At 39.4% G+C, this 26,400-nt stretch overlaps 1 protein-coding gene across 13 annotated transcripts in view; it reads right to left on the bottom strand.

The window, feature by feature from the left end:
* TNS1 (tensin 1) overlaps positions 1–26,400 on the bottom strand; it is a 402,998-nt gene that overhangs the window by 33,822 nt on the left and 342,776 nt on the right. For 8 of the 13 annotated variants that reach the window (XM_083349831.1, XM_083349834.1, XM_083349843.1 and 5 more), the window contains 6 exons: positions 24,499–24,585; positions 22,872–22,913; positions 14,477–14,676; positions 13,379–13,517; positions 7,006–7,098; positions 4,280–4,315 (listed from right to left, as the gene is read on the bottom strand). In XM_083349831.1, coding sequence (XP_083205957.1) covers positions 4,280–4,315; positions 7,006–7,098; positions 13,379–13,517; positions 14,477–14,676; positions 22,872–22,913; positions 24,499–24,585 — 597 coding nt within the window. The remainder of the gene's footprint in view (positions 1–4,279; positions 4,316–7,005; positions 7,099–13,378; positions 13,518–14,476; positions 14,677–22,871; positions 22,914–24,498; positions 24,586–26,400) is intronic. The other 5 variants (XM_083349839.1, XM_083349835.1, XM_083349838.1 and 2 more) reach the window with 4 other exon arrangements.

The following is a 26,400-nucleotide window of genomic DNA, read 5'->3' as shown; positions in this document are numbered from 1 at the left end:
TTCTTTGTGAATGTTTATCTCGGTCTAATAAGTACACTAAAATCTTGTTCCATGTGCACTAAAGCATATACCAGCACTAAGCTCCAAACCTCAGCTGCCTGCAAATTATTGGAAGGTAAAATGGGGGGGGGGGGAATGGCAGTAGAAACTCATTGTTAAACAGGAGAATGAGAACTCATGCCCGGATTCCTCAATTAAATCCCAAGTTCTGCACCATATAAAACAGTATAATAAAGAACCAACTTCCCTAGGATTAATTTAAGCAAGTGAACGGTTCATTGTGTTGTATAGCAGAACCTACAGAAAGAGACTAAAGTAGTGTTTCTCAACCTTAGCCACTTTAAGACTGTGGACTTCAACTCCCAGAATTCCCCAGTCAGCCATGGGACTTGAAGTCCACAGTCTTAAATTGGCTATGGTTGGGAAAAAAACGTTGATCTAAAGGGATAACTAATAACATTTTAACTACACAAATTATATTCTGCCTCATTTTTCCCCCTTTATCCTATTAACAAGAAAGCATAAAAGTGCATCTTATAATGACAACAGTTGGCTCCCATCTTAACTAACAAATCCATTATTACAGCATAAACTTTCATACTTTTAATCATCTGCACCGGATGGTGGATGGTGATCCATGAAAACTTATTCTGTGATAGTATTTTTGTTTACCGTAAAAGGGTAATTTCTTCCTGCAACACACTGATGTGGTTATAAGGATATAATTCAAATATGGGCAATTTTGCTAAAATGCAAATCTTCGGCTTGACTATACTAATGAGGTAAATCGCATCCTCCTGTTCTGTACCAGCCTGCTACCGGCCCTGCAGCAAAAGCAGGGACAACCCCTTTACAAAACGGCAAGAGGCTGGAACTAAGCCTGCCAAATTTATTAACATAAAACAGAGCAAACAGAGCAAAGAGAGCAAACACGAACCATGAAACAGGAGCTATTCAAGCGGTTGCCTTCAGCAAACCAGCCCTCCCACACATTCCCCTTAAATACAGTTCAGGGCGTGGCTTCTCTCTGCCTCCTTTCAAGGTGCCCCATTGCCTTCCTCTGTTTACTCCTGATTGACTGCCTCCTGTGTCGGGCGTCCTTGAACAGGGCCAGCTGTGGGTCATCTTCATCCACGCTGTCAGGCTCACACAGCTGGGTCTGCGTCGTGCCCAGATGAGAGGGGCCTGGCTGAGGGCTCTGCGGAGCCTCAAAGCCATCATCAGCAAGCTCTTCAACACCCCCCTCCTCCTCCTCTGAGTCGTCCGACCCAACTGCCGAACCCACAGGCTGACCCAGAATCACAACACCTCCAGATATTGCTGAATTTTAGTTCATAAAATCTCCATTCAGCATTGGAGAGCCACATGTTTCCAATTTTTCCCATTTGGAAAAATTATATATTCATAGAATCAAAGACTGAAAGGAGGCATTAAGCTATCAAGCCCAATTCCTCGCTCAGTGCAGGAACATAATTATTTAACTTCTGCTGCAACGCAACCAATGAAAAGAAATCCATCAATCCTTTGGCAATTGGTAGGTACCATTATTGAACTTTTCTTGTTAGGAAATTTGCTGTCACATTTAGTCAGAAAGCTATTACCCTCTCCTGTACTTTAGGTCTTATAATTCTCTGTGATATCCTTTTCAGTATATGGAAAGTACTATCATTCCATAGCTTTCTCTTCCAAAGACTACCGTATTTTCTGGCGTATAAGACGACTGGGCATTTAAGACGACCCCCCCCAACTTTTGAGATGATTTTCATGGGTTAAAAAGTCGTCTTATATGCCAGAAAATACGGTAAACTTTCCAATTTCTGTTCTTCAAAATGCTAAACTTTTCCTTCACCCTTTTTTCCCCATAAGCATTAGTTTCTAAACCTTTGATGATCCTTATTACTCCTTTCTAATTTCTCTGGATTTTTTTTTTTAAGTATGGTGCTCTGGACTGGACATGACATTTGAGATGGAGTGAAATAATTCTTCTGTAATTTGAAAAGCATACTTAAATCTATGCATGCTATACCTTGCAAAAAGTTCTGGAGTTAGTTTGTGGAGCCCCTATTGTTGTTGTTTTTTAATTATTATGATTATTATGCTTCATTGCTATTATTTTAATTGCATAGTTAGATATTGTTAATCCCTCCAAATCTTATGGGATAAGTATCCATAACAATTTTAATCATCATAACAGTCATCATTATCATCTGTTCTGAAATAAAATCAATACGGAAGTTTTTAAAAGGTGTAATATCAGATTAAGTTATTAGACTAACAAAGTCTTAACAGGAATCATGTTATAAGCCAAGGATGTTAGGTCTCTTGGTGTAGATTGCCACCTTAAAAAGAAAAAATAATAATTGATTCTTGAATATATATATATATATATATATATATATATATATATATATATATATATATATATATATATATATATATATATATATACATATACATATACATATCCAACAGTATTGACTAATTTCCATAAATTTTGTCTCAACATTTTCAATCTATAATAATACGGACATCCTGTTCAGAAAATATTTAGGATTCTATTTTGGTTTATTTGGAATACCTAAAAATGCAGCTGCTTTCCAAAAGATTAAGTTGCATCCCAGCTGTGTTCTGTCCTAAACAACTTCTTAAAAATGTAAATTCTTGCCTTGGATTTTTGTTTATATAGATTTCCTTAAGGCCAGCAGTGGCCTTGCTTGGGGGTGGGTGAAGAGAATAATTAATAAAAATGCAGATTCCTTATATAGTAATGATTAAATGTGAACTCAGCTAAGAGAATACAGGATGCCTGAAGGCAAACTGCACCTGAAGTTGAACTGTGGCTTAGTTTCCTACCCTTACTCCCTTCCTATTTTGACTTATTTTTTATAAAATGGAGCTACAGGAACCTTGTATGGGGAAAAAAGGAAATGTAGCCATTGTTTTTCTAGCATGACATTGTTTGGGGAAAGAAGCAAGGAATAACAGCCATATTTAATGGATGAGTAAATGCTGCTCTATACAGTAGGGCTTAGCTCTGAGTAAACTTGCATAGGATTATATGTCAATTATTCTGGTTAATGCCCCACAATCCTTATCAGAATTCTCAATGTATTTAAATGTATAAGTGCTAAGTTTCTTTAAAGCTGATGATTTGTTTAATGAAATAAACATTTTAAAGTGGCTGATATAAACACATTAAGTTAATCTTAACCACTGAACGTTTCTTTTGAAATTGTGATGATTTGCATCAGCTTGCAAAGATTGTTTTAGAAGAAAGCAAGGTACAAAGGTTAAAAAAAGAGACAGAGAGATAGAGAGAGGTATGTAAAGCATACTACAAATTATTTTCTGTTAGGGAAATGTTATCAAAATATCATCTTGCAAAAAAGTCATTTGCTGTCCAATAATTACAAAGATTGCTGGACGTATAGTGCTAAGTGAGAAATTTATTGTTTTGCCCCATTTTTTGACTTTTCTTGCCACGGTGGTTAAATGAATCACTGCAATTGTTAAATTAGTAACACGGTTGTTAAATGAATCTGGCTTCCCCATTGACTTTGCTTGTCAAAAGGTTGCAAATGGGGATCGTATGACATCGGGACACTGAAACTGTCATTAATGTGAGTCAGTTGTCAAGTATCCGAGTGTAAATCACATGATCACGGGGATGCTGCAATGGCCATAAGTTTGAAAAATGGTCATATGTCACTTTTTTTTCAGTACTGCTATAATTTCGAATCGTCACTAAGTGAAATGTTCTAAGTCGAGGACTACCTTGAAAATTGAAAAATTCCGGTGCTCAGCTTATAGTCAACAACACTGAAAAAGCTTTCTGGAAAACCTTAAGTGGGAAATATTAACTAAGACTGAAGTTCATTCACCAGATGTATTAACTCTGCAATAGGTACCGGTAATTACAAAATGGTGTCTACTAAACATTCGCATTAGTAGAACTGGAATATTTACCTAGGAAATATGTTAAAAGAAGGAAAAAGAGTCTGCCTATGCTTACATCAAGGAGATGGAAAATATTACTCTTAAGACAAATAATAGTTTCTCTGCCATTTGTCTGTCAACATTTATTTGACGCTAATGCATGCGTACAGCAACCCTTGGACACTCCATGATGCTATTGAATCTGTGACAAATGTTTTGTTTCATTTAGCTTTTTAATAACCCACAGAAAGCTAACCAGATATCTTGGCAACTGAAAGTTGTTCCATCCTTTTCACAGTTCATCCAAAGTGTGCTGCTATAATGAAAAGAATGACCTCCTTACCTTGATCATATTCAACTACTGCTTCCCCATCTACTTCTGTGGGGGAAGGAAAGAAGGAAAAGAAAGAGACTGACATTAGCAAGCTTTTGCTAAACAAGAGTGTCGCAGTACCTGGGCCTGATGAAAATATCATCTTTATTATACAGTGGAAGTCTTGCAAATTATTATTATGGAGGTGAGTCATATATGCACTACGCAGCATGTGTAGAATGCTTGCAAAATAACTTTATGGTAAAAAAAAAATACAATATACAATCAATGAGGCTCAACTCTGGCTAAAGTTTCCTTTTTCTTCGGAAAATTCTATCCTATTCTTCAATAAGCTCAAAAACAGAGTACTTGGATTTAGAACTCTGGTTATAAGAGCAAAACAAAAATAATGAAGAGACTTGATTTTTAAAACAGGCTGTGTCTATGTTTTTATACTATGCTCCTTTAAGCCAGTACTTAGTGAATAAAAGCAATAGCCCTCTATGCAAAATGATTACTGGAGAAAAATAACCTGATGCCCAAGAATGTCACATTAGGGTGGGGCAAATCTTAAAAAAGCAGTTGCAGATGTGTTAATCTGTTTCCTCTTCTCCGATTGGTATATAATTCATTCCATTCTAGCAACCTGCATTTATAAGGTATACAAACATTTGTCTTTATTTTACCTTAAATAATATTCCACCAGAATTGTGCATTCTTGTATGTATTTTAAATTAAAATATGCATGCATTTTTATGCACATTTTGGCACATTTTTAAAGATTGTATCAGAGAGATTTTCAGGGTTGGTAATGTATGGACACGAAGAACGTCCAAAGCGCAAATTGCCATTTTCATATGGTTTCCAGATGTTACAAGTTGCCTAACTGACTCCCCGCTCCTCCAATTGAAATTGGATTCAAACAGATTTGATGTAAGGAAAGCCTAAATCAGTTTGAGAGAATCTTTTCTGTCCTTGAGAGAAATGTTCTTCCACAAAGAGCAACTTTTGGGATGAACTTAGACTCTGCTGCCCCAAATACTCAGATCAATGTGACAGCTAGGAGGGCCTATTACCAGATGCAGATGATGTACCATTGGGTTGCAGCAGCTTCTACATGGGGACACTCTTGAAAGAAGGACAGGAAATTGCACAAAGTCCAAAATAAAAGCAACAGGGCTCCATCTAGTATATCCTACTGGGAGCCTTCACATCTCTTTTAGATCAGTCACACTGATTTCCCCTTGCATTCTATGCCAAATTCAAACTGCTAGTTTTGGCTAATAAATTCCTATATTTATTTATTTATTTTTTATTTAATTAGATTTTTATACCGCCCTGTTCCCGAAGGACTCAGGTCAGGTCTCCTCTACTTGAAGGAGCAGATTCCTCCATATATATATATATATATATATATATATATATATATATATATATATATATATATATATATATATATATATATATATATATATATATATATATATATATATATATATATATATATATATATATATATATATATATATATATATTACCTAAGAGTTTCATTCTGCAGATATGGACTTCATCAGTACAGGTGATGAAACAGACTGTCTGGAATGAACTGGCTACAGGGCCTTTTTGCTGGTAGGTCCAGTACTGCAGAACTCCCCCACAGAGTCAGTTTATCGGCCTTTTTATGTTTAAAAATCTTTTCTTAACATGTGTTAGCTTCCTCCACATCATAGTTATGCTTATTTTACTTCCAGGTTTTAATTGTTGATGCCAAAGAATCCTAACAATTTTTAAATTGTCTCTGATATATTATTTAATGTTTCTGTTATTATTATGCTATTTCTTTGATCTCAGTTGAGATATGATTGTTTATGTGTTGTGCATTATTTTCATTTCTGGTTATTATTAGTTGGGAGACTAAGGTACATAAATTAACAAAATAAACCAGTAAATAAGTGTCCTTGCTTTATCGTGCTAATTGCATTTTAGTTGTGCCATAAAGAGGCCCCTCAAGAAATAAAACCCAGAAAATATTAATTAGTTTGTGGGCTTCTTTGGGGATTTGTGTCATTTAGCAGTGGATCTGATAAGGTACTTTCTTCAAAGGCTTACCCTGCCCTTGGATATGTGACTAAGCAGTCAGCTATAAAACTGATTTATCTGAATATCCAGTTTAGGCATGCAGAAAGGCAGAAAATTAGCAGACCATGTCCATGAATAACAAGTAGAAGTCAGAAGACACAATGAAAACTCCTTAATGTCACAGCACATGGATAGCCCCATCCGTAGTTTCAAATGGGAAACTATGTGCATCCTAGACCAGGCTAAATCCAAAAATCCTTGGGAATTCCTGGAAGCTTGGCATTTAGACAAATCAGCCATCAATAGACACATAGAAATAAAGCATATTTATACACCATTTAAAAAGACAGTGAAAAAAGCGAAGAAGGAAACAAGAAAAATAAGAACATGTCTTCTTCAGCAGCCAACATCCAAATAAGTAGGGATGAACACCAGCCAAACAGTCAAGCAGAAAACAATATCCCAATCAAGGAATGCCAAGTCCCCACCAACACTTGAATGCCACATCCCCACCAATACTTGAAAAGCAAGATACTATATATATAAACAGGATACAAACTCCACATCCATTTGCATGGAGGTTACCAAGCTGGGTAATGAAGTGTCTACAACCAAACAACCAAGCTGCCTTACTCCTGTTACGCCAACTTTTCCATCTTAACGATACTTTCACTTACCTCCTGTCTGGTGCAACAAAATCTCTGCTGGATTATGAGGTTTCAGCCCCAATGCTGAAAGTGGAGTTTTAGCCAGTCCTGGTGGAGAGCGCACTGTTTCATATAGGCAGTAAGAGAAAGAAAAAGAGAAAAATCAACAAACCAGAAAACTAATAGATTAGTTGGTAATCAATCTAAACGCTGGATTTTGCTAATTACTAGGCTACAGCAAAATCTAAACACGATTTTAAGAATGCATGGGCTGCTGGAAATGCTCAGCGTGGTCGTCCTTCTGAAACCACAAGAGTACTGGCCCTCATCACTGAAATGCCTTTGGCTAAGAAACCACTTTCCTTTTGGCGAAAAGTGTATATTCTTAAGACAATCGAGATGGCAATTCAGCATAACAAAAGAGCAAGAGAGTTCTTGGCCTATTGGGAGTAAAGATTTATTAATAACACAATCTCATCAATACGGGTTATGAGATTTTGACAAAAGCCTCTCTCAGGCACAGCTGAGGGGCATCCTTAAATGATGTCTCCTCCGTTATCTTAAAAGCAGGGAAGAAGAAAACCTGCTGATAAAAATACAGCCTGACATTTTGTGCTTCTACTGACCTTTTACTCTTGGCAGAACTGGTCAATGACACCCCAGGCTATTGTTTGCCTAATATAAGCCATACCTTACTATGCCTTTAACATCATGGCTGATTAAAACAACGAGAGAGGAGGGGGGAAAACTAGCCGCTTTTGTGAGTTTCTATACAATCCCAGTTTGACAAGATTTTCGGCAGGGCATAACCTATACCCATCCAAAGGAATCTGCATCCCCACTTTTTAATACTATAAAAATGTTTCCATAGCAACAGCACTTAGATTTATATACTGCTGCATAGTGCTTAACAGCACTCTCTGCGCTGTTTACAATGTCAGCAATGTCAGATTGAACTCCTGACTGCAATACTGCATTCTCTCTACGGTTCACTATTTGTATCTCACATCTTGCCTGACATCTACGTATTACATTCGTTCTAATACCAAGGATATCACTGCAATGGTCTCTTCCATATTTAGCAGTGTCAAACAACAGCCCATCAACAACTTAGTCCTAGTGATACAGAATTTAGAGTATATATTGCAAAGCAGGAATACCTAATTTTCCTGGATTGCAACTATTTGCAATTTGCTATGCAGAAGATATCCAGAGAATGTACACATCCTCATTCTCTCTCATTTATAAAAATTCAGAATGCTTTCACTTAGCTTTCTTAAGTATCCTTCCTATTAGCAGCTGTTTATGGATTTACAGAACGATGCAAAAGACAAATACCTATCAATTTCCAGATTTCACTTGCTTGGTATCAGCCATAATAAAAAAAGCAAACATTCTTGGCAATAAATGTCCATAGCCTGCCCTTCCTATTACCAGTATGTTTGGAAAATGTCCATAAATGAATGGATGACATCATCTCATGTCAGAGTTTTGCCCAAGGGCAGATATGGCATCTGCAAAGATTATGATCATGAGACAGAGGGACCACAAACACTTCATCAAGGCATTGTATATCATAAATAGCAACATCATATACACAGCTGCAGAAGTCTATATTTATAACATGTACATCAACAAAATATTTGCACAATTACATCAATGTGTATCAGATTTTATGCCTTCCCAGTCTAAAAGGAGAACAGCATGTAGGCCATTCTTGCATATATACCCATGGTGGATATGCAGCAAGGAGCAATGAAGGAAACAGATGTAGATGTATATGTGAGATGTGTTTGAAACAGCAAGTCTCACAAAAGCACTTTCCAGCCTTCAGTATTTCTTTCAACTGCTGGTTGTGTTTGGTGCTGACAATTCTAAACAATTCAGGCTTTTTAATTGAAACTCTTTTTTTTAAAAAAAATAACTGGATGGAAGCAAACAAATGAAGAACTTTTGTCTGTTGGGGGAAGGGGAGTTTAACACATCTTTTCATGACTTGCATTGCAATCATCTGACTTACGGCTTTGGATGGGTACCCACGCAGGGGCCCGCAGCAGGAGGAGAAAGGAAGGTAGGCAGGCATATTAAAGGAAAGCCAGTTACCAAGAGCTTGCATTTCATCATGGATTAGCTTGGCTGGCTAGCATTCACTGCTTAAGGCCAATGAGCAAAGGGGAAACAAGCAAATTCATGTCCAAGATATTAGATTAACTGGGATTCTCAAACAGTGCATATAACCATTGCATTTCTTTTCTCAAATCCCATAAGTCTCATGCACTTTAGTTTGCCAGTGAAGAAGACAAGTCTTCATCAAATAGTTCACAGAGGAGCCATAAATACTCATATTGAACACTAGAGAGCTCTGGCCTGTTATTCTAAGAATAATTGAAGATGGCATATCTCTTACATAGTCATCCACAATAAATCCTCTATAATTATAGCCTCTAATTTTCAATTCCTGACTATGATGAGTGTGAATTTGGGGAATTTTAATCTATCATGTCTAGGGAGCACAAGGTTAAGAATGGGGAGCTAAATAACTTGAATCAGAATGCATGTTGTCCCCAAGCATATCAAGGAAGGGATAGAGTTATAAAAATTACAGTGTTACAGACACTTATTTGAAATGAGGTTTTAGTGAATTAATAGACATTAAGTAAAACTCCATGGGATATGGGCCACAGAATGCAATGAATGGGTTCAGTAACAACTAGTTGGCCGGATCGCATTTGTGCTCTACCAACGATAGCAGAGAAATGTCCCTGAGAATGTCTGGAGACCCTCCAGGCACTTCTGCTCTAGCAATGGGCTGCAAGCCAGGCACATTGCACAGTCTAGGCAATCTTACATTAATCTCTGTTAGTTTGGGGGACTGGCACAAAATGAACTTGTAAGAATCACTCATTGTCCTGGTCAACCATGGAAAGGAGCCATTGAAGAGAATGCCCTTATATGACAGGATGCCAAGAAAGAAGGGTCCCCATTAAATCTGGGAAATTATTCATGTACAGTAAATGCTAATATCCAGCACTTTGACATGTGAGAGAACTCAGAGGCTGTTCAGAAAGAATCCAGTTATTTAAAGAAATAGGTTGTACTACCCCTCTGGGGTCTTTGCTCTTTCCCAGTTGCTTAGTGGCTCATTGATGTTTGTTCATGCTTAGCCATGTTAGCTCTGCCCTGATGAAATACTTGGCAGAACTGTTCAGAGCTGATGCATTTTAAAAACCCACCACCAAGTTACCAAAGATTAGTCACTCAGAACCATGCTTGTTCAGAAGAGGCAGAAAAAGAGGGCATGCAACAGGCAGGTTCAGATCAGGTCCTCAGCAACATCTTCAGCAGCTAAAGGAGATCTAATTCTGATCTGGGCTGTTATGCCTTCACTTAAAGCAGAAACAGCTACAGAATCCTTACCAGATGTGCATGGATTAAAAGAATGTGCTTATTCAGGTAATTGAGCTGTTCTGGTTGCAAATGCAATTACTACACTAGAGTTCAAAGGGAGGCAGGACTTGCTATGGATCAGTTTGTCCATCTGGAACTCTCTCGAACATGGAAACCTGGCTGGTGCATTAGGCATGGAGGGTCACCTCTGCTCCTAAACAACTCACAAAATCCCAGAAAATTTAACAGTTGGCTCTTGCGAGTCAGTGTGAAATGGCCCCAGCGCACCATTGGAGGAATGGCAAGTCTTACAGTTGAGGTTTAACTGTGTGTGGAGATTTTTCAGTCATCCAGGTCATGCTTGTCCCAAGGGTGCTTTTTCAAGGGACAACTGAACTTTCTTTGTTTTGCCTTGAAGACATTTCACTTCTTATCCAAGAAGCTTCTTCAGCTCTGACTGGTTCTGACAGTCAGAACTGGAGAAGCGAAACATCTTCAAGGAAAAACAAAAAGTCCAGTTGCCTCTTGAAAAAGCACCTTTGGGACAGTTGAGGCTAACCTAACAAGAGCCTCACATAAGTGGGGGAAGTGTCTCTATGACAGCCTAATAGAATTTCAACAGTGGAAATAACTATTTAATTACAGGAAATTTTGCATGCAGTTTCAACTGCTATGTGCTTATATATATCTTGAGATTAGATTTATATCTTGAATGGCACAACATGATCCAAACAGTGCATTTATCTCCTCAGTTTGGGGAGAGCTATCGATATTATGGAATCAACACTCTTCCTAGAAATGGCTTCTGGCACTGGGGTGGAGTACCTCACACTGATGGGTTCCCCCACTCCCCTTCATGACGGAAGCCTTTCATTTGTGTTTTGGAAGATTAGGAGATGCACAGTGTAATAACTGCTCAAAAGCCAACTCCATCAAGGTGAGCCACACCACACTGCTAATTGATATATTCAAAATGCCATGTTTTATTCTACAAGCCCATTGTATAAGACGCACAGAGGCATAGCTGTGGAATTAACATGTGGAATTTGGAATATATGCTTTATTTTCTTATTTATAGTTGCAACTTCATGCCTTCCCACTTAATATTGTTAATTTTATGGTAAATGTCATTCTGTATATTAAATACTGTATGAACTGGCAAAGTAGAGCCTAAATGCTGTGTATTTAGAAGGGATCATTTAATTCTCTTCATTTAGTCTGAAGAGGGTATTGATTTATTCTCCACAGCATCCGAGGGTAGGACAAGAAGAAATGAGTGGAAGCTTGTCTAAGATCCAAGCTGGAAATAAGGAGGATTTCCTGACATTAAGAATTATTAATCAATGGAACAACTTGCTTCCTGGAGTTGTGGGTATTTCATTGTTAGATGATTTCAGGAAAAGATTGGGCAACCATTTATTCAACACGATATGAGGACTCCTACCTGAGGGGGGCGGGTCAGACTAGAAAGCCTCCAAGGTCCCCTCCAGCCCTATGGATTTATGATACAAAAAGCTAATACAACTCATTCTATTGCTTTCTGTTAGAATGTATTCCCTAACAGAGGTATATGTTACTGAGAAATCTACAGCATTTGAAATGTACATTTAGGATATGGAGACATTTAGGATATGGAGACCTCCCCTCCTCCCCACTTCATATTCCCAACATATTAAGAGGCTCAGAGGAAGAATTACAACTATTACCAAAAATAGGATCTACTTCCCAAAAAAACACGGATTTTTTCCTCTGGGACGTTCAGGGGTTAAGCTAATTAAGAATGGATCCCCTTTATTCTTGAATAAATGCAGTTGGGATATTATTTTTCTACCTAGAAAGACTGTTAGTGACAGTGAATGTAATATATGCAATAGTTGATTTTCTGGAAGCATGTGATTTTCTAGAATCCATACACTAAAAGGAATATCCCTCAAATATCAGATCAAATGAATTTCTGTAGCCTATACATAAGAATTGTGGATTTTAAATGTCAATGAGGGATAACAAATTAATCTTTTAGTTCATGATCGTGCCTGATGCGTCACAGGACAGGGAATTCTTCCCTCATAATAACAAGGATCAGAACAAGGTTAATACATTTCCCTGTAGAATTTGTGTACTAGGTTTCAGTGAGGAGTAATATTTCCCTTGTAAGGAAGTAAACCAGCAAATGTGTTTTTAAACAGGTTAATAATTTACATTTTTGTTAGAAATATCTTAGAGAAATTTTTTATCTTTTATGGATTGATGATGGATGTAGGAAGACGACTGTCAGTCTTGTATGCCATCATCTTCCTGATTCTGATAATTATGTATTTGCCAAAATTAGCAGGAGCACATTTTTGATCCACAATATTAAATTATCAAAAAGATATTAAATTATTTGCCTTTTGTTTAAAAGAATGATTCCCTGCTCCCCCCTCCCAAGAATGAGAAAATATGTAATATATTGCTTTCATTACTACTACTAGCTGACCTGCTTAATTAATGATACGAAAAATTAAGTAAAACCCACCATGTGTTTTATTTTAACCCTAACATAAAGATGCAGCAAAACAGAGCAGATCCCCAGCAGATGAGTTATTTACACAGTGACAAGTACTGTAGAACTGCCCTATTTTAATTATATATTTCTGGTAAATGATCTTGTACCCTTATTTGCTATGGGCAACAACAAGCAGAGGACAGATGAGAAAGAAATATGTATTTATCACCATCGGGGAGCTGCTGGCTATATTTATACTTGCAGTACTTGCAAAACTTTGCCGCTGTGACAATTATGATGGAAGGATGCATATTTCATGATGAATGAGAACAGTGCACTAAGCAAGCAGAGATGAAAGGGGGTGAGGAAATAGCTGAGATGGGCCGATGGATAGAAAGGAGAAAATAAGAATGTGATTAAAATGGTGGTGGGTGTCACGAAGCTGAGAACCGTTTGCCTCTAAGTATGGCTTTACCAAAACCAAATGCCAGCCTCCCTCTCCCTCCCCTTTGAGTAAGCCACAGAACTTACACAGATTGCTGTAAGGGGTTTGTGGTGAGACAGGGAAGGCAGGGGTTGGGGGAGAAGTCTCACCACCACTGGAAGGTGGGCTGCTTGGAGAGGTCCCCTGTATCTCCTCCAAAGCTTCTTTGTAGCTATGAAGATAGGGCTGTGAAAGAGAGAATGAAAATATAATTAGTTTCCAGAATGGAATAGTTTAACCTCTTTTTCGTCAAAGATCTTTCACTTACTACATTTTCTTCAACTGGTAGTAAGATGGAGGTGGGGGGAGAGAGGGAGGAAGCAAGTTGCAGCAGGTATCCCACATTTTATTTTGCTGGGAGGAGGAATAAGCATGGAAATTTTACTGCTCCAAACCAGTACAATAAATCACCAAGCTGAAGGTAAGAGCCTTCCATAGGGATGGCCAAATCAACTATATGCAACCTCTCCATTTTACAGATTTCAAAGCAAATGTGTGGAAATTTGTCATCTGAATTTTTTCTAAAGTATGCATTTTTGTGGGTATGGTATTTTATTGCCTTTCCAAGGATTTGCTAATGCTCTTGTGTATTCTTTTTTAAAAATCTAATAACACAAGCGATAGCACTTAGACTTATATGCAGCTTCATAGTGCTTCATAGCCCTCTCTAAGCGATTTACAGAGTCAGCATTTTGCCCTCAAAAATCTGGGTCCTCATTTTACTGACCTTGGGAGGATGGAAGGCTGAGTCAACCTTGAGCCAGTCAGGATCAAACTCCTGGCATAGGGAATGCAGAGTTAGCCTGCAATACTGCATTCTAACCACTGCGCCATTATGGCTCACATGGTTGCATATCTAAAATATAACTCTTACTTTTTTTGTTGTTTGAGTGGCAAACTGCTTCATAATACTTTGTAAAAATGAGGATTTTAGTATACTAGACAGTTGGGTAGGTTTGTATCTAAATTCAAAAGCAAATACTTTTGATTTCTATCTCCCACCCAACTAATATTTGAGCAAGGTCTCCTATACCTATCTCATTTGTTTATTCCACCTGACTGCCAAATGAAATTTTCCTTTCACACCTTGTGCCTTTACCACCATGCAAGGGGTTAAAAAGGAAAATCATATTTTTAAAATGTACCTCCTTAGGTCTTCCTCCAGGATTGGCAGCGATGGTGCTGACCACCTCTGGTGAGAAACAGTGAATGGGTGATCGAACGGTCGGGCTTCGTGGTGAACTGGGTTCCTGGGGACTGCTCTCATATTGACCCTCACTGGTGGTACGTCTCCGGACAAGGGCTTCGCCTTCATCTGGTGACTTCTCCTGTGGCAGCTGCATTCCTACAAATTCAATGATGTGAGGAAGGAAGATGCTAAGTATGGGATGAATTGTAGTACATACAGAAGATCTTGGAAAATTGGCATTCTTTAGGCTGCATCTTAGCATGGGAAAGAAAGAGGCAGTGAGAGCTAATAATTAGTAAATTCACAAATTTCTCCAAACTAGCAGATTATTATTGTGACAATTAGAATGTCATTGTTTTAATTCATACAGTCTAAAAAAAATTAGATCGGGGGTACATAAACCCTTTCACATTAACGGCATGTGGCCTCTGAGTGGCATGCCAGGCAGTGCCTTCCCCAAAGCAAGTGGGCTTGTGTTTATTCAGAATTATAATGCCCAATAAACACTCCTAAAAAAAAAGCTGTTCACTAAGAACTGGAAAAGATCAGGAGCAACCTAGGATACTGCAAGTATAGAATTAAAAGGACAGCTTCTTCTCACAGTTGTTTGCTAGAGAAAAGCAGGAGTTTTTTAAGAAGTTGGGAGGCCTCCAACCCATCTGACTATTTTTACAGCAAGACCCCGGGGTGCCACAAAGCCTAAAGAACAAGCTAGCACTTGCTTAATCAAGTCAATCAACACATATCTTTAAGACTGAGCCCAAGGAAATTCTTTACTGCTAACATACTGTACATCTAGTTCTTTGAAATGTTCAGCAATAAGTTCTGTTTCTCCTAACAACAAAAGGAATGTCTGATGCACAGCAACGAGGTCCTAAAAACCATTCAAATATATTCTGCTGCTGTACAATAAACAAGAGAGGGAAGGAACGCATTCAAAGAAGAACTAAAGGTTCAGCTATGAAACCAATTTATGTTTGTAGCGATAACTGGAACTTTTTACAATTTTTTTACAGAGAGACATTCTCCTCATCCCCTTTCTTAAATTTGCAGGGATACATTTTGCAGAAGCTACATTCAAACCTGTTCAGCCCCCAGGTAAAGAAAAGAGTCAGGCACCTGGATCTCATTCCAGATCACCTATTTCTTCTTGTTTACACAAACAGCAGCCCTCTTCGTGCAGACTATCTCTTACATGGGTCTAGATTTGTGTTTGTTTTGCTCTTAATAAGGCAGCCAAGAAGGTAAAGCAGTGGGTGAGATTCTTAAAATGTTTATCAAACACATTCATGGGAGTTTCAATCTACATTTGAGCCCTTGGCAGGTCTAGATCTCTCCTTAACTCACACCAGCCACGCCGCCTTCTCAAGAGGGAGGAAGCCATGGGGGAAAAGTAGATAAACCAGATTTTGGAGAACCCCAATATAGAATTAAGCAGAAGTGATTCAGACAGTCAAAATGTATCAGCCAGAACAGGGGGGGGGGAGGAATCTATCAATTTAGAGACAGAGAACTCCAATAGCACCACATGTAACACTCATTGAGGCAACGACAAAATTGTTTCTTAAAAAGAAGACATATCATGCTCCATATTTGCCAGGCTTCAAATCTTTTAAACATCCCTCAGAGCCATTTTCCTTTAAAGCCTTACCTTCAGGGGCCAAGCTTAAACATAGTCATGTTCCAGTGAACTAATAAATGTAAAACACACACAGTTTTGCCTCCTTTTCTCAAGCCTTATTGCTGGAGCAGCGCATAATCAGAATACCATTATGCAGCTGCAAGAGATCCAGTAAAGACTGGATTTAGATCTGTTTCCACCTACCTCTGCACTGTGGTTTCCTTTAATTATATTTTTTTTTTAAAAAAAGAAAATCTGCCTTTGGAAATAATGTCTTTTTTTGGTCATATATAAACTATAAAAGAATTGTATACAGATCCTGGAAAACAGTTAGTGACTGTTCAAAGTTACAGTGGCACTGAACAAAGAGACTTAGGACCGTTTTTCACACTTATGACCATTACAGCATCTCCATGGTCACGTGATCGAAATTCTGATGCTTGGCAGCTGATCCTCATTTATGACAGTTGAAGTGTCCCAGGGTCAAGTGTCCCAGGATCCCCTTTTGCAACTTTCTGACGAGCAAAGTCAGTGGAGAAACCAGATTCACTTAACATCTGTGTTACTAACTTAGCAACTGCAGTGATTCAACTGTGGCAAGAGAGGTCATAAAATGGGGCAAAACTCACTTAACAACTGTTTTGCTTAGCAACAAAAACTTTGGGGTCAATTGTAGTCATAAGTTGAAGACTACCTGTAGATGGAAGCTGATTTCCTCAGTTAACAAAACCACATGCGCACGCACGCACACACGCACTCACGCACACACACACCCCAGTTCCCCACCATATCATGCATATTTGTAGCCTGCCTGACAAAAACCTAAAGGTCAATTTTTGGTTAATCCTATATCAAAACAGCACTAAATCATTGCAATAAACTAGAGGTAAAGTCCAAGAGTCCTTGTGGGAAGGCCTAAGCATGTTCTTAGGCCTATCAAGCAGAGAAGGTATGTGTGTGTATGTGTGTATATGTGTGTGTGTTTGCGTGTGTGTGTGTATACACACACATACACAAGGGACGCAGTGGCTCAGTGGGTTAGGATGCTGAGCTTGTCGATCAGAAGGTCGGCAGTTTGGCGGGTCGAATCCCGAGTGCCGCGTAACAGAGTGAGTGCCTGTTACTCGTCCCAGCTTCTGCCCACCTAGCAGTTCGAAAGCACGTAAAAATGCAAGTAGAAAAATAGGGACCACTACGGTGGGAAGGTAACAGTGTTCTGTGCACCTTTGGCGTCTAGTCATGCCGGCCACATGACCATGGAGACGTCCTCGGACAAGTGCTGGCTCTTTGGCTTTGAAATGGAGATGAGCACCGGCCCCTAGAGTCGGAAACGACTAGCACTCATGTGCGGGGGAACCTTTACCTTATCTATATATATCTATATATCTATCTATCTATCTATCTCTATCTATCTATCTATCTATCTATCTATCTATCTATCTGTGTGTGTGTGTGTGTGTGTGTGTGTGTGTGTGTATGTATGTATGTATGCATATATATGTGTATATATGTGTGTGTATATATGTATATATATGTATATGTGTGTGTGTATGTCCAAGAGTCCTTATGGGAAGGCCTAAGCATGTTCTTAGGCCTATCAAGCAGAGGTTTATGTGTGTATGAGTGTATATATGTGTGTGTGTGTGTATGTTTGTGTGAATATGTATATATATGTATATGTGTGTATGTATGTACACACACACACATGTGTGTGTGTGTACATACACACATATACATATATATACATATACACACACACATACACACACACACATATATACACTCATACACACATACACTCATACACACACACATATATACACTCATACACACATATACCTTCTCTTCACATATACCTCCCTTAATTCTTTGTTAGTAATTTACACAAATATATATATATATATATATATATATATATATATATATATATATATATATATATATATATATATATATATATATATATATATATATATATGAAAGTTTCCTTATTTTACTGCAGGGAAATTTACTTGGAAGCAGCAAAGCCGGAGCAAGAGATAATGCCCATGAGAGTGAAACTGCTCATGTGTGAAGGAAAACCCTGTTAATGATGCCAGTGTCTTCTAAGGCAATGCATTCCACTTTTCTCCCACCTCAAGAAAAGGGCCATTGCTGGGCTAGTGGTCTTGCTGCTGCAGGAATATTTCTAAATATCTCTTGCACCAGAGTCCAATCCTCTCCTCCTGCTCCAACTTCATTTTCCCCCTGCCCTTCTGTGCTTTGTTTCCTCCTTCCTTTAAAGTGTGTAGGCAGTGAGGGTTGGGGAAGGATAAGGAAGAACAGAGCCAGTGTTTCAGAGCCAACAATGACAATGCCTTGGCTTACAGCAACCAAGCTTGCTGGGAATGATTGAAGACCAGCTGAAAAAGATGGGCCTATTTAGTGAATTGTAGTTCTGCCATTCTGTCCCTTCTGCATTATATTTGCTAGCACAATTATAAGCTTACTGTTGCATGTCCTTAGGGTAAGGCCATAAAGTACTGTAACCTTTAACTAAGCTCTCCAGTGGTAGAAAAACAATGGGGGCCTCCAGCAAGTCAAACAAAGCACCCTCTAAGACGGGTCTTCAAACTTGGCCTTTTTTATGACTTGTGGACTTCAACTCCCAGAATTCCTCAGCCAGCATGCCTGGCTGAGGAATTCTGGGAGTTGAAGTCCACAAGTCATAAAAGGGACAAGTTTGAAGACCCCTGCTCTAAAAAAAACCTGTCCATCATCATTAAAGAGTCACCTTATAGGGGAGTTGGTCAGCATATAAATTTAATTAACAAACAAACAAATAAATTAAATAAAACTTTGGGTCTTGGAAGCAACTTCAAGCTGTACCACAAAGGACCCCTGGAGAACCCTCCTTACTTGAAGCAAATCAGGCATGATGGAGGATGATGTGCATATTAATTGATGCACTCTCTAGGTTATCATTTTGTAAAACAAGGAATATGGAACATGAAATAGCAGTGGCAGTGTGGGTTGCTGAACTTTTCTGTTTCTTCCTCTCTCCCATTTCTTAAAATACTTTCCATAGCTCTGATTCCAGAGACAGAGTAAATACAGTGAGAAATGGCAAAAGCAAAAAAAAAAGTTTCCATGTAATTGTATACAAGTGTAATAAAATCATATGTATATTTTACGTTATTCTCATTTACCTAGAAAAGAAAGTCTAGCCTAATGATATAAAGGGTTTTCTAAGAACATTACAGCAGCTTCAGTAGATGAGACCACAGGTCCATCTGATCTAGTGTATTACTTCCAACAATAACCAGACAGATACTCCAGAGAAACTAACATGGCTAGACACGAAAATAGCTAATTGGTATTCAGAAGGGCAACAGGGAAACTTCTATTTTGCAGTCCTAGGTAATTACTAGGACTGAATATTCCTGTTTTAGATAGATAGATAGATAGATAGATAGATAGATAGATAGATAGATAGATAGATAGATAGATAGATAGATAGATAGATAGATTGATTCTGCACAGATCTCAAAAATATTTTGAAGTACATTTTGTATAAAAACTTCTTCTGTCGTTCATTCTAGCAGAGATGCCAAGACCACCTCCTTCATTCTTAAAAATAAGCTGCATTTTTTCCCCCAGAAGAGAACAGAAGTCTAATTCACAAGCCCACACTTGTACACATAGGGCACATTCCTTCCATAATATGCCTTTTTCTCTGGTTTCATATTAGTGGCTGAACCTAGATTTATGATGGTACGATTCAAACTAAACAATGGACATTACAGAAAGCAAAAGCAAAGAAACAAGAACTGGTGAGGTGTGTAAGTGCAAAAAAGAAAATATGTGATCTGGTACAGTCACTGAAATGGCAGGGAATTGGAAAAAAGCACAATTGTGAAGTTGCAAAATGTGTAACACTCATTTAAATGGCATCATGAACTAGAGAGGTTTTCAATTTTTTAAAAGACAATTTAAAAGGAGAGATAAATGGAGTTTTGGGTATCTATTCTCTAGTGATAGGGGAACCATTAGCCTTTTGTCCTAAAAAAAAAAAAGGTCAGGCTTTGAAGTTAAAAAATAAATAAATTTCCAAAAACAAATCAGAAAAAATGTGAGGATTATAAATGGCTGTTGATCTCATATACGGTAAGTCCACTTTCCTCTTCCTCATGACAAATTCACAATAAGTACATCTAGAACAGGGCTGTCAAACTTGCAACCTCACATGATGTGTCACGATGTATCACAACTTTTTTTTCACTGCCGGCAATGGGGTGGGCGCAGTTTTGCCATGACACATCTGGCCCACGGGCTGGCAGTTTGACACCCCTGATCTAGAAGCAGCAGAAGCTACGATTGAGGTTCAAATACCATTCAGCCCTAAAGCCCATTGCATGATCTTGAGCTAGTCACTCTCTCTAATTCATCTCAAAGAACTGAGAAAAGGGTGGGAGGATATATTCTTTGAAGGAAATGCAGTGTATAAGTATAATTAACATCATTGAGTCCCTCACCTGTATCCTGTCTTCAAAAATAAACATTTCTCCAAGATGGTTTTGCAAAACAGAACGGTAATAAAAATGTATTAAAAATAAACAGTGTCAAATAGCATATGGGAAATTGTAAAATCTGTCATAATAATCCTCACAGGAAGAAGAGTTTCCACAGTATCTAAAATGAGAGCATAAAAAGCAAGGTGGAATTCCAGAATAACAGTGCCCTCAAAGAGAAGGTCTCCTAATTAATTTTACTCCACTGGATCAAACTGAAAGGAAAAGTAATAATGTTTTTAATAGTAAGTATTGACGACGTTTCTTGTTTTTAGAATGATATTAAAAGTATCACTAGATTTTACTAGTTGTATTTGTTGCATTATCTCTGTGCTATGTCTCACGTATGAACAGCAAGGAAGGCTTTTAAGCCATGATTGCTTTTTAACAGGCCACAATGACTTGGTTCACTCCTAATACTGTACTAAATCATAATGGGGGGTGGGGGTGGGGGTAAACCAACAATAGACATCATTGGCCTAGTGCAGGGGTAGGCAACCTCGGCTCTTTTATGACTCATGGACTTCAACTCCCAGAATTCCTGAGCCAGCATGGCTCAGCTTGGAAACCTCTCCCTTTCCCCTCAGCATGGCTGGCTCAGGAATTCTGGGAGTTGAAGTCCATGAGTCATAAAAGAGCCGAGGTTGCCTACCCCTGGCCTAGTGTAATGAGGAACCAAACCAGGGTGTGATATAATTAAGTAATTTATCTGAGGAATATAAAGAAGAAGAAATATAAAATGGCACTAAGCTCTCAGATTACTGTGAATTCCCCATGACCATTGGAAGCCAATGCAAAATTGTGAGGTGTTGCTTCAGATCTGCCTGAAGAGCAGGTTGAGCCCCGTGTCACTCAGAAAACTGTTACTGGACTCTTGCGTGCACCAGGTCCTGGTTTCCTCCATCAGATATGTGATTTGTTGAAAATAGGTAACTTTAGTTTGCAAGCAGTGAACTTTGTATAGCAGAAACATCTAGATTTTGCACTAGTTTCTAGCCCTGGGCAATCTGTGAACCCACATTGGTGGTGCTGCCTGGTTCACCCTGCTTCACAGCTTGTTGGACCCTAGTATGATGGCCGAGTCAAAAGTAAGTAATTAGGAGAAAGAGTGTGTTGGCTTCTCTCCCTAATGCACAGTGATGCCAGCAGTGTAATTATTTTACTATGTTTGCAAAGGGAGGTGGGGAATTACATGAAACTGAGGAAGTGGCAAGCCTTTCAGTACCGATTGTATGAGGCATTTCACTGTTCATCTGCTGGCCAGAAAGGGAAGGTTAGCTATTGCACCTTTACTAGCTAAGGAAACAAATCGTAACCATTCCCATGTTGTCTGTTGTCTAAATCAGGGGTCTCCAAACTTGGCAATTTTAAGACTTGTGGACTTCAGCCCCCAGAATTCCTCAGGCAACAAGTCTTAAAATTGCCAAGTTTGGAGACCCTTGGTCTAAACTCTAAACAATAAAAACAGCCCTCGAACTCTTTCTTTTCAATTATTAAATCTGTACTTTCACTTTAAAGGAAAAGAATATTTTACAGTTTTTATGAGAGAACTCTTACAGTACAGTACCAAATGCATAGCTTGATCTGCCTTCACAGGTAATTTGAGCAGTTAAGAGATTAGCAAGATTGGACTCATGCTGGGGAAAAATATGGCTAGCGTAAGAGCAACCCCAACTATTCACTTACTGTAGGCTCCCCTCCCACACCCCAGGAATACTAATGCCTCTAAGTAGAAGAGATAATACCATTTAGAGAAATCTTTGGGAACCACAAAGTTATTCATTAGTGCTAAGGTTCCCCCCCCCATGTATGAGTGGTTTCTGTCATTCTAACAATATTCTATAAAGCGTATATGCATGGAGCCCCAAAGTGTGAAATAAATCATGCATGCAGTGATGCCCATTCCAGTTCTCCTTCCAGTCTTTTAAAATTTGGGGGAAAGGGGAGTGAGATTTGTATGTATACATCTTCATTCCTCGGTGAGGCCAGAAGCCAAAGTGACAGGCTATCAAGCATTCGGCATGCTTTTGCATTAATTCCGGAGCTGTCTGTCAGACAAGCAGAGCCTACTTGGCATCGCTGTCCTCAGGCCCTCAGGAAGCCAAGTGTGGAGCAGCGAAAAGCCACTTTCCAAATCAACTAAAGCATTGTGAAATTTTGCAGGAGTTCAAATTCCAAACCTGTAGGGACAGAGCTGGGTGGATTCAGAAGGGCCAAGTATCCTGTAATTGGTACAAATTAAACAGATTAAACAATAGCATCTTCTGTTCGAATGGTAGTCCTTCTTACTGTAAGACAAAGAGTGACACAAATCAATGCGGATTTTTGAACCAGTCCTACACAACGAGGATGCAAAACTAACCGCAAACGATTATATACCGAGAGGGTTGCATCAGTTAAAATAAAAATAGTTGAAGCATAACAACTAAATATTCAGTACTCCCTGCCGCTGAAAAGGAGCTAAAGCAGTTCTTCTCTGGAGAACTTCAGGCTTGCTGTCCCATAAAATCTCCCAAAATGTAACAGGACACTAGGAAGCAACTGCACTTTTGAAATCCATTGACACCCTCCTTTCTCCAGAGTGCTCCTCGTGAATCAGAACGTCTAGAATTTACACACCCACATGCTCACCCCTCCCCTCTGTTTGCCATGCAGAACTGGAAGCCTCCGTCCTGATTCCATTCAGTGCTGCCAGGCTACGTGGAAAGATCTGCAGTAAAATGCCACAGCAGTGCTGTCGAACACACACAGAGGCCCTTAAATAACTTTGGCATCTGGCCAAGCTGCATTGAAAGTGAATATTCCATTCCTGAACCTTTGCCTCTTTCCACCACTGTCCCATGCAAACTCTCCCCCCCCCGCCACCGCCGCTTCATCCATACATGCACACTTCAACATGTATGGAAATATTGACCCAGTGCCAATCACAAAGCAGTAGTGAAAGTGGTTGCCCTGAAGAAGATAAGCTTTCCCCAGCCAGACCCTGTGGGGGTGATTTCTAGCTACACACCACGGATGAGCGTCACATGGAGCAAATGGACTCTCGTCAATGAGACAACACTTGTCGTAGAGGAAAGGAAAGGGAGGGAGAGGAGGAGGAGGAAATACAATGATAGAAACAAAAACGTTGGAATTCATAAGGCTGTTTTAGAGTCCGGACCAGGTCAGCACATTGATTCGAGACAGATAAATATGGGAATTCTTTTATTTGTGGTAGTCTACAGAGTCTGCTTACCAGATTTCCTACTCCCTTTATTATTATTTGTTTAAGTCTTTGGATGAGGATGGTCAGCTGGATCAAGGAGCAGGAATGCCTTTGGTCCCACAATAATAGAACAGAATAGTTGGATTATTCTGAGGAGGCTTGCCTTCTAATTCATGGAGATATATATATTTTTTAACAAGTTATGGAAGATTGTTTGTGAATAGGCAAAACTGCCATTTTGTGAATGCACCTGTTTTGACTCCCAGCACAGCACCTATTATATGTTTTCCAAACGTAATTACATGGGCGGAGGGGGAGCTTATTTGTGGTGTGAAGTCATCCCTAACACTGAAAAAGCAGAAGATAAATTTCTCAGAGCTTACTCTCTGACAAATGAGCTGGTAAATAAACAAAGGGTGCCATGCTGGAAAGGACTCTAAATTTAGCCATATCCTTCCACCACCACCACCACAGTATGGAAAAAAGCTGCACCTCCCCAGTCTCAAGTTTCATGCCAGAACAAGGGAGCCCAGGGCCATGCTAGGAAGATCTATGGCAGGAAAGACTAGGAAGAAAGACGGAAAAGCAGCAACAGAACAAACCAGAAAAGGAGAAGGATCGCTGTCGGTGAAGAGGAGGATGGGGGCTTTTCATGCTGTTCCGGAGGTCCCGGAGTTTGGCGTTGTATTCTGAGAAGGTGAGATGAAGGTAGGGCGGATAGGAGTAGAGAAGCAGAAGGTCAACCAAGGAAGAAACAAAATCCATCATGGAGAGTGTGCGGGACAAAGAGGACACACAAAGAGAACAAAATTACAACAAAGGAGAAGAAGAAAAAAGGAGGGGGGGAAGAACATAAGAGAAAACGTTAGTTGAAATCTTACCCCAAGATTTTAAGACACTGTGATATGGCTTGAGAGTAGGTCATAATACATGACCTGAAGAGAGCTCTTCAATTATTAATTCTTTCACTGTACCTTGGATATAGAGGGTAAACTTTGGGAATGAAAATTTGGAGGTAATCACAAACACCATTCAGACTGCTAACTTTCTTTGGACTCAAACCATACTCAGGACACAATCTTTATCCACCTGGTATGTGGACCTCATTTTCAATCAGAAAATTAAGGAAGACAGAGGGTGTTCTAAAGATAAAGGTTTCCCTTGTCCAGTCATGTCCACCTGTAAGGCGTGGTGCTCATCTCTGTTTCTTAGCCAAGGGAGCCAGCATGGTTGAAAGACATTTCCATGGTCGTGTGGCCAGCATGACTATACGCTGAAGCACATGGAACCCTGTTACCTTCCCACTGGAGTAGCACCTATTTATCCGCTCGCACTTGGATGCTTCTGAACTGCTAGGTTGGAAGAACCTGGGGCAAGTGACGGGAAGTCAACCCGTCGTGCAGCACTTGGGTTTTGAACCCGGGCTGTCAGCTTTTCCAGCTGACAAGCTCAACATCTTTAGCTGCTGCGCAGGGTGTCATCTGTTGTGGCTTCTTTATCTGTATTCCTCTCAAATGATGATGATAACTTTATTGTCACTTTGAATGTACACCAATCGGCATACATCAAAATGAAATTTCGTTGCATACAGCTCTCAAAGGGTCACCACCTCCGATATATACTCCTTGTTCGGGGCCCGCTCAAATTTCAAATTGTCCATTTTAGTCTCTAGGGAGTGAATGATGGCAAACAGGACAGATGGAATATAAACAAGTGGGAAAAGTAGAACTCCACTGAGCAATGGTACAGATTGAGCCCAGAGGAAGAAATAAATGAAATGAAAAAGAGAGCAGCAATAAAGATTGCCGGCGGATAACACCCAGGGGGAGGGCCTTCTCTGAGGGTGCGCTGTCCCTTTGGAACCAGCTGCCCGTAGAGCTTAGGACTGCCCCTGACCTTCTCTCATTCCGCCAGGACTTGAAGACTTGGCTCTTTGAGCTTTTTGGCCTGGACTGAGAGTATTAATTGGGGTTTTAATTGGATTTTAATTGGGGTTTTATATTTTTTATATTTATTCAAGGTTTAAATGTACCGTAATCATTTTAACTGTTCTTAATTTTTGTAATTGTTGTATTGTTATTTTAAAACCTTGTGAACTGCCCTGAGTCCTACGGGAGAAGGGCGGTATATAAGTCTAATAAAGATAAAGAATAATATCAGGAGTGAAAGGCCTTGTGGCTGTCTCATCTAAGGAGCTGGCAGTATGACAGCATAGGAACAAAATGCAAAAGCAGTCATGATGTAAATGTGACTCTATACCTACTCATACTGGTAATGGTGTTCAAGGCCCTACATGGCATGGGTCCGGAGTACCTTAGGGAGCACCTGCTGCCGGCATCAACTTCCCTCCGCCCTGTGTGTTCCCACAGAGAGGGCCTCCTCAGGGTGCCACCGATCAGAGAATGTCAATTGGTGGCCCCCAGGGGGAGGTCCTTCTCTGTGGGCGCCCCGGAGTTATGGAATCGGTTGCCGGTTGAGCTCCGGATGGCGCCCGACCTCCGCTC

Source organism: Vipera ursinii (genome assembly GCF_947247035.1).
Source record: "Vipera ursinii genome assembly, chromosome: 1".
NCBI lineage: Eukaryota > Metazoa > Chordata > Lepidosauria > Squamata > Viperidae > Vipera > Vipera ursinii.
The sequence above is the reverse complement of the archived record's forward strand: the minus strand, read 5'-3'. Positions and strand labels throughout refer to the sequence as shown.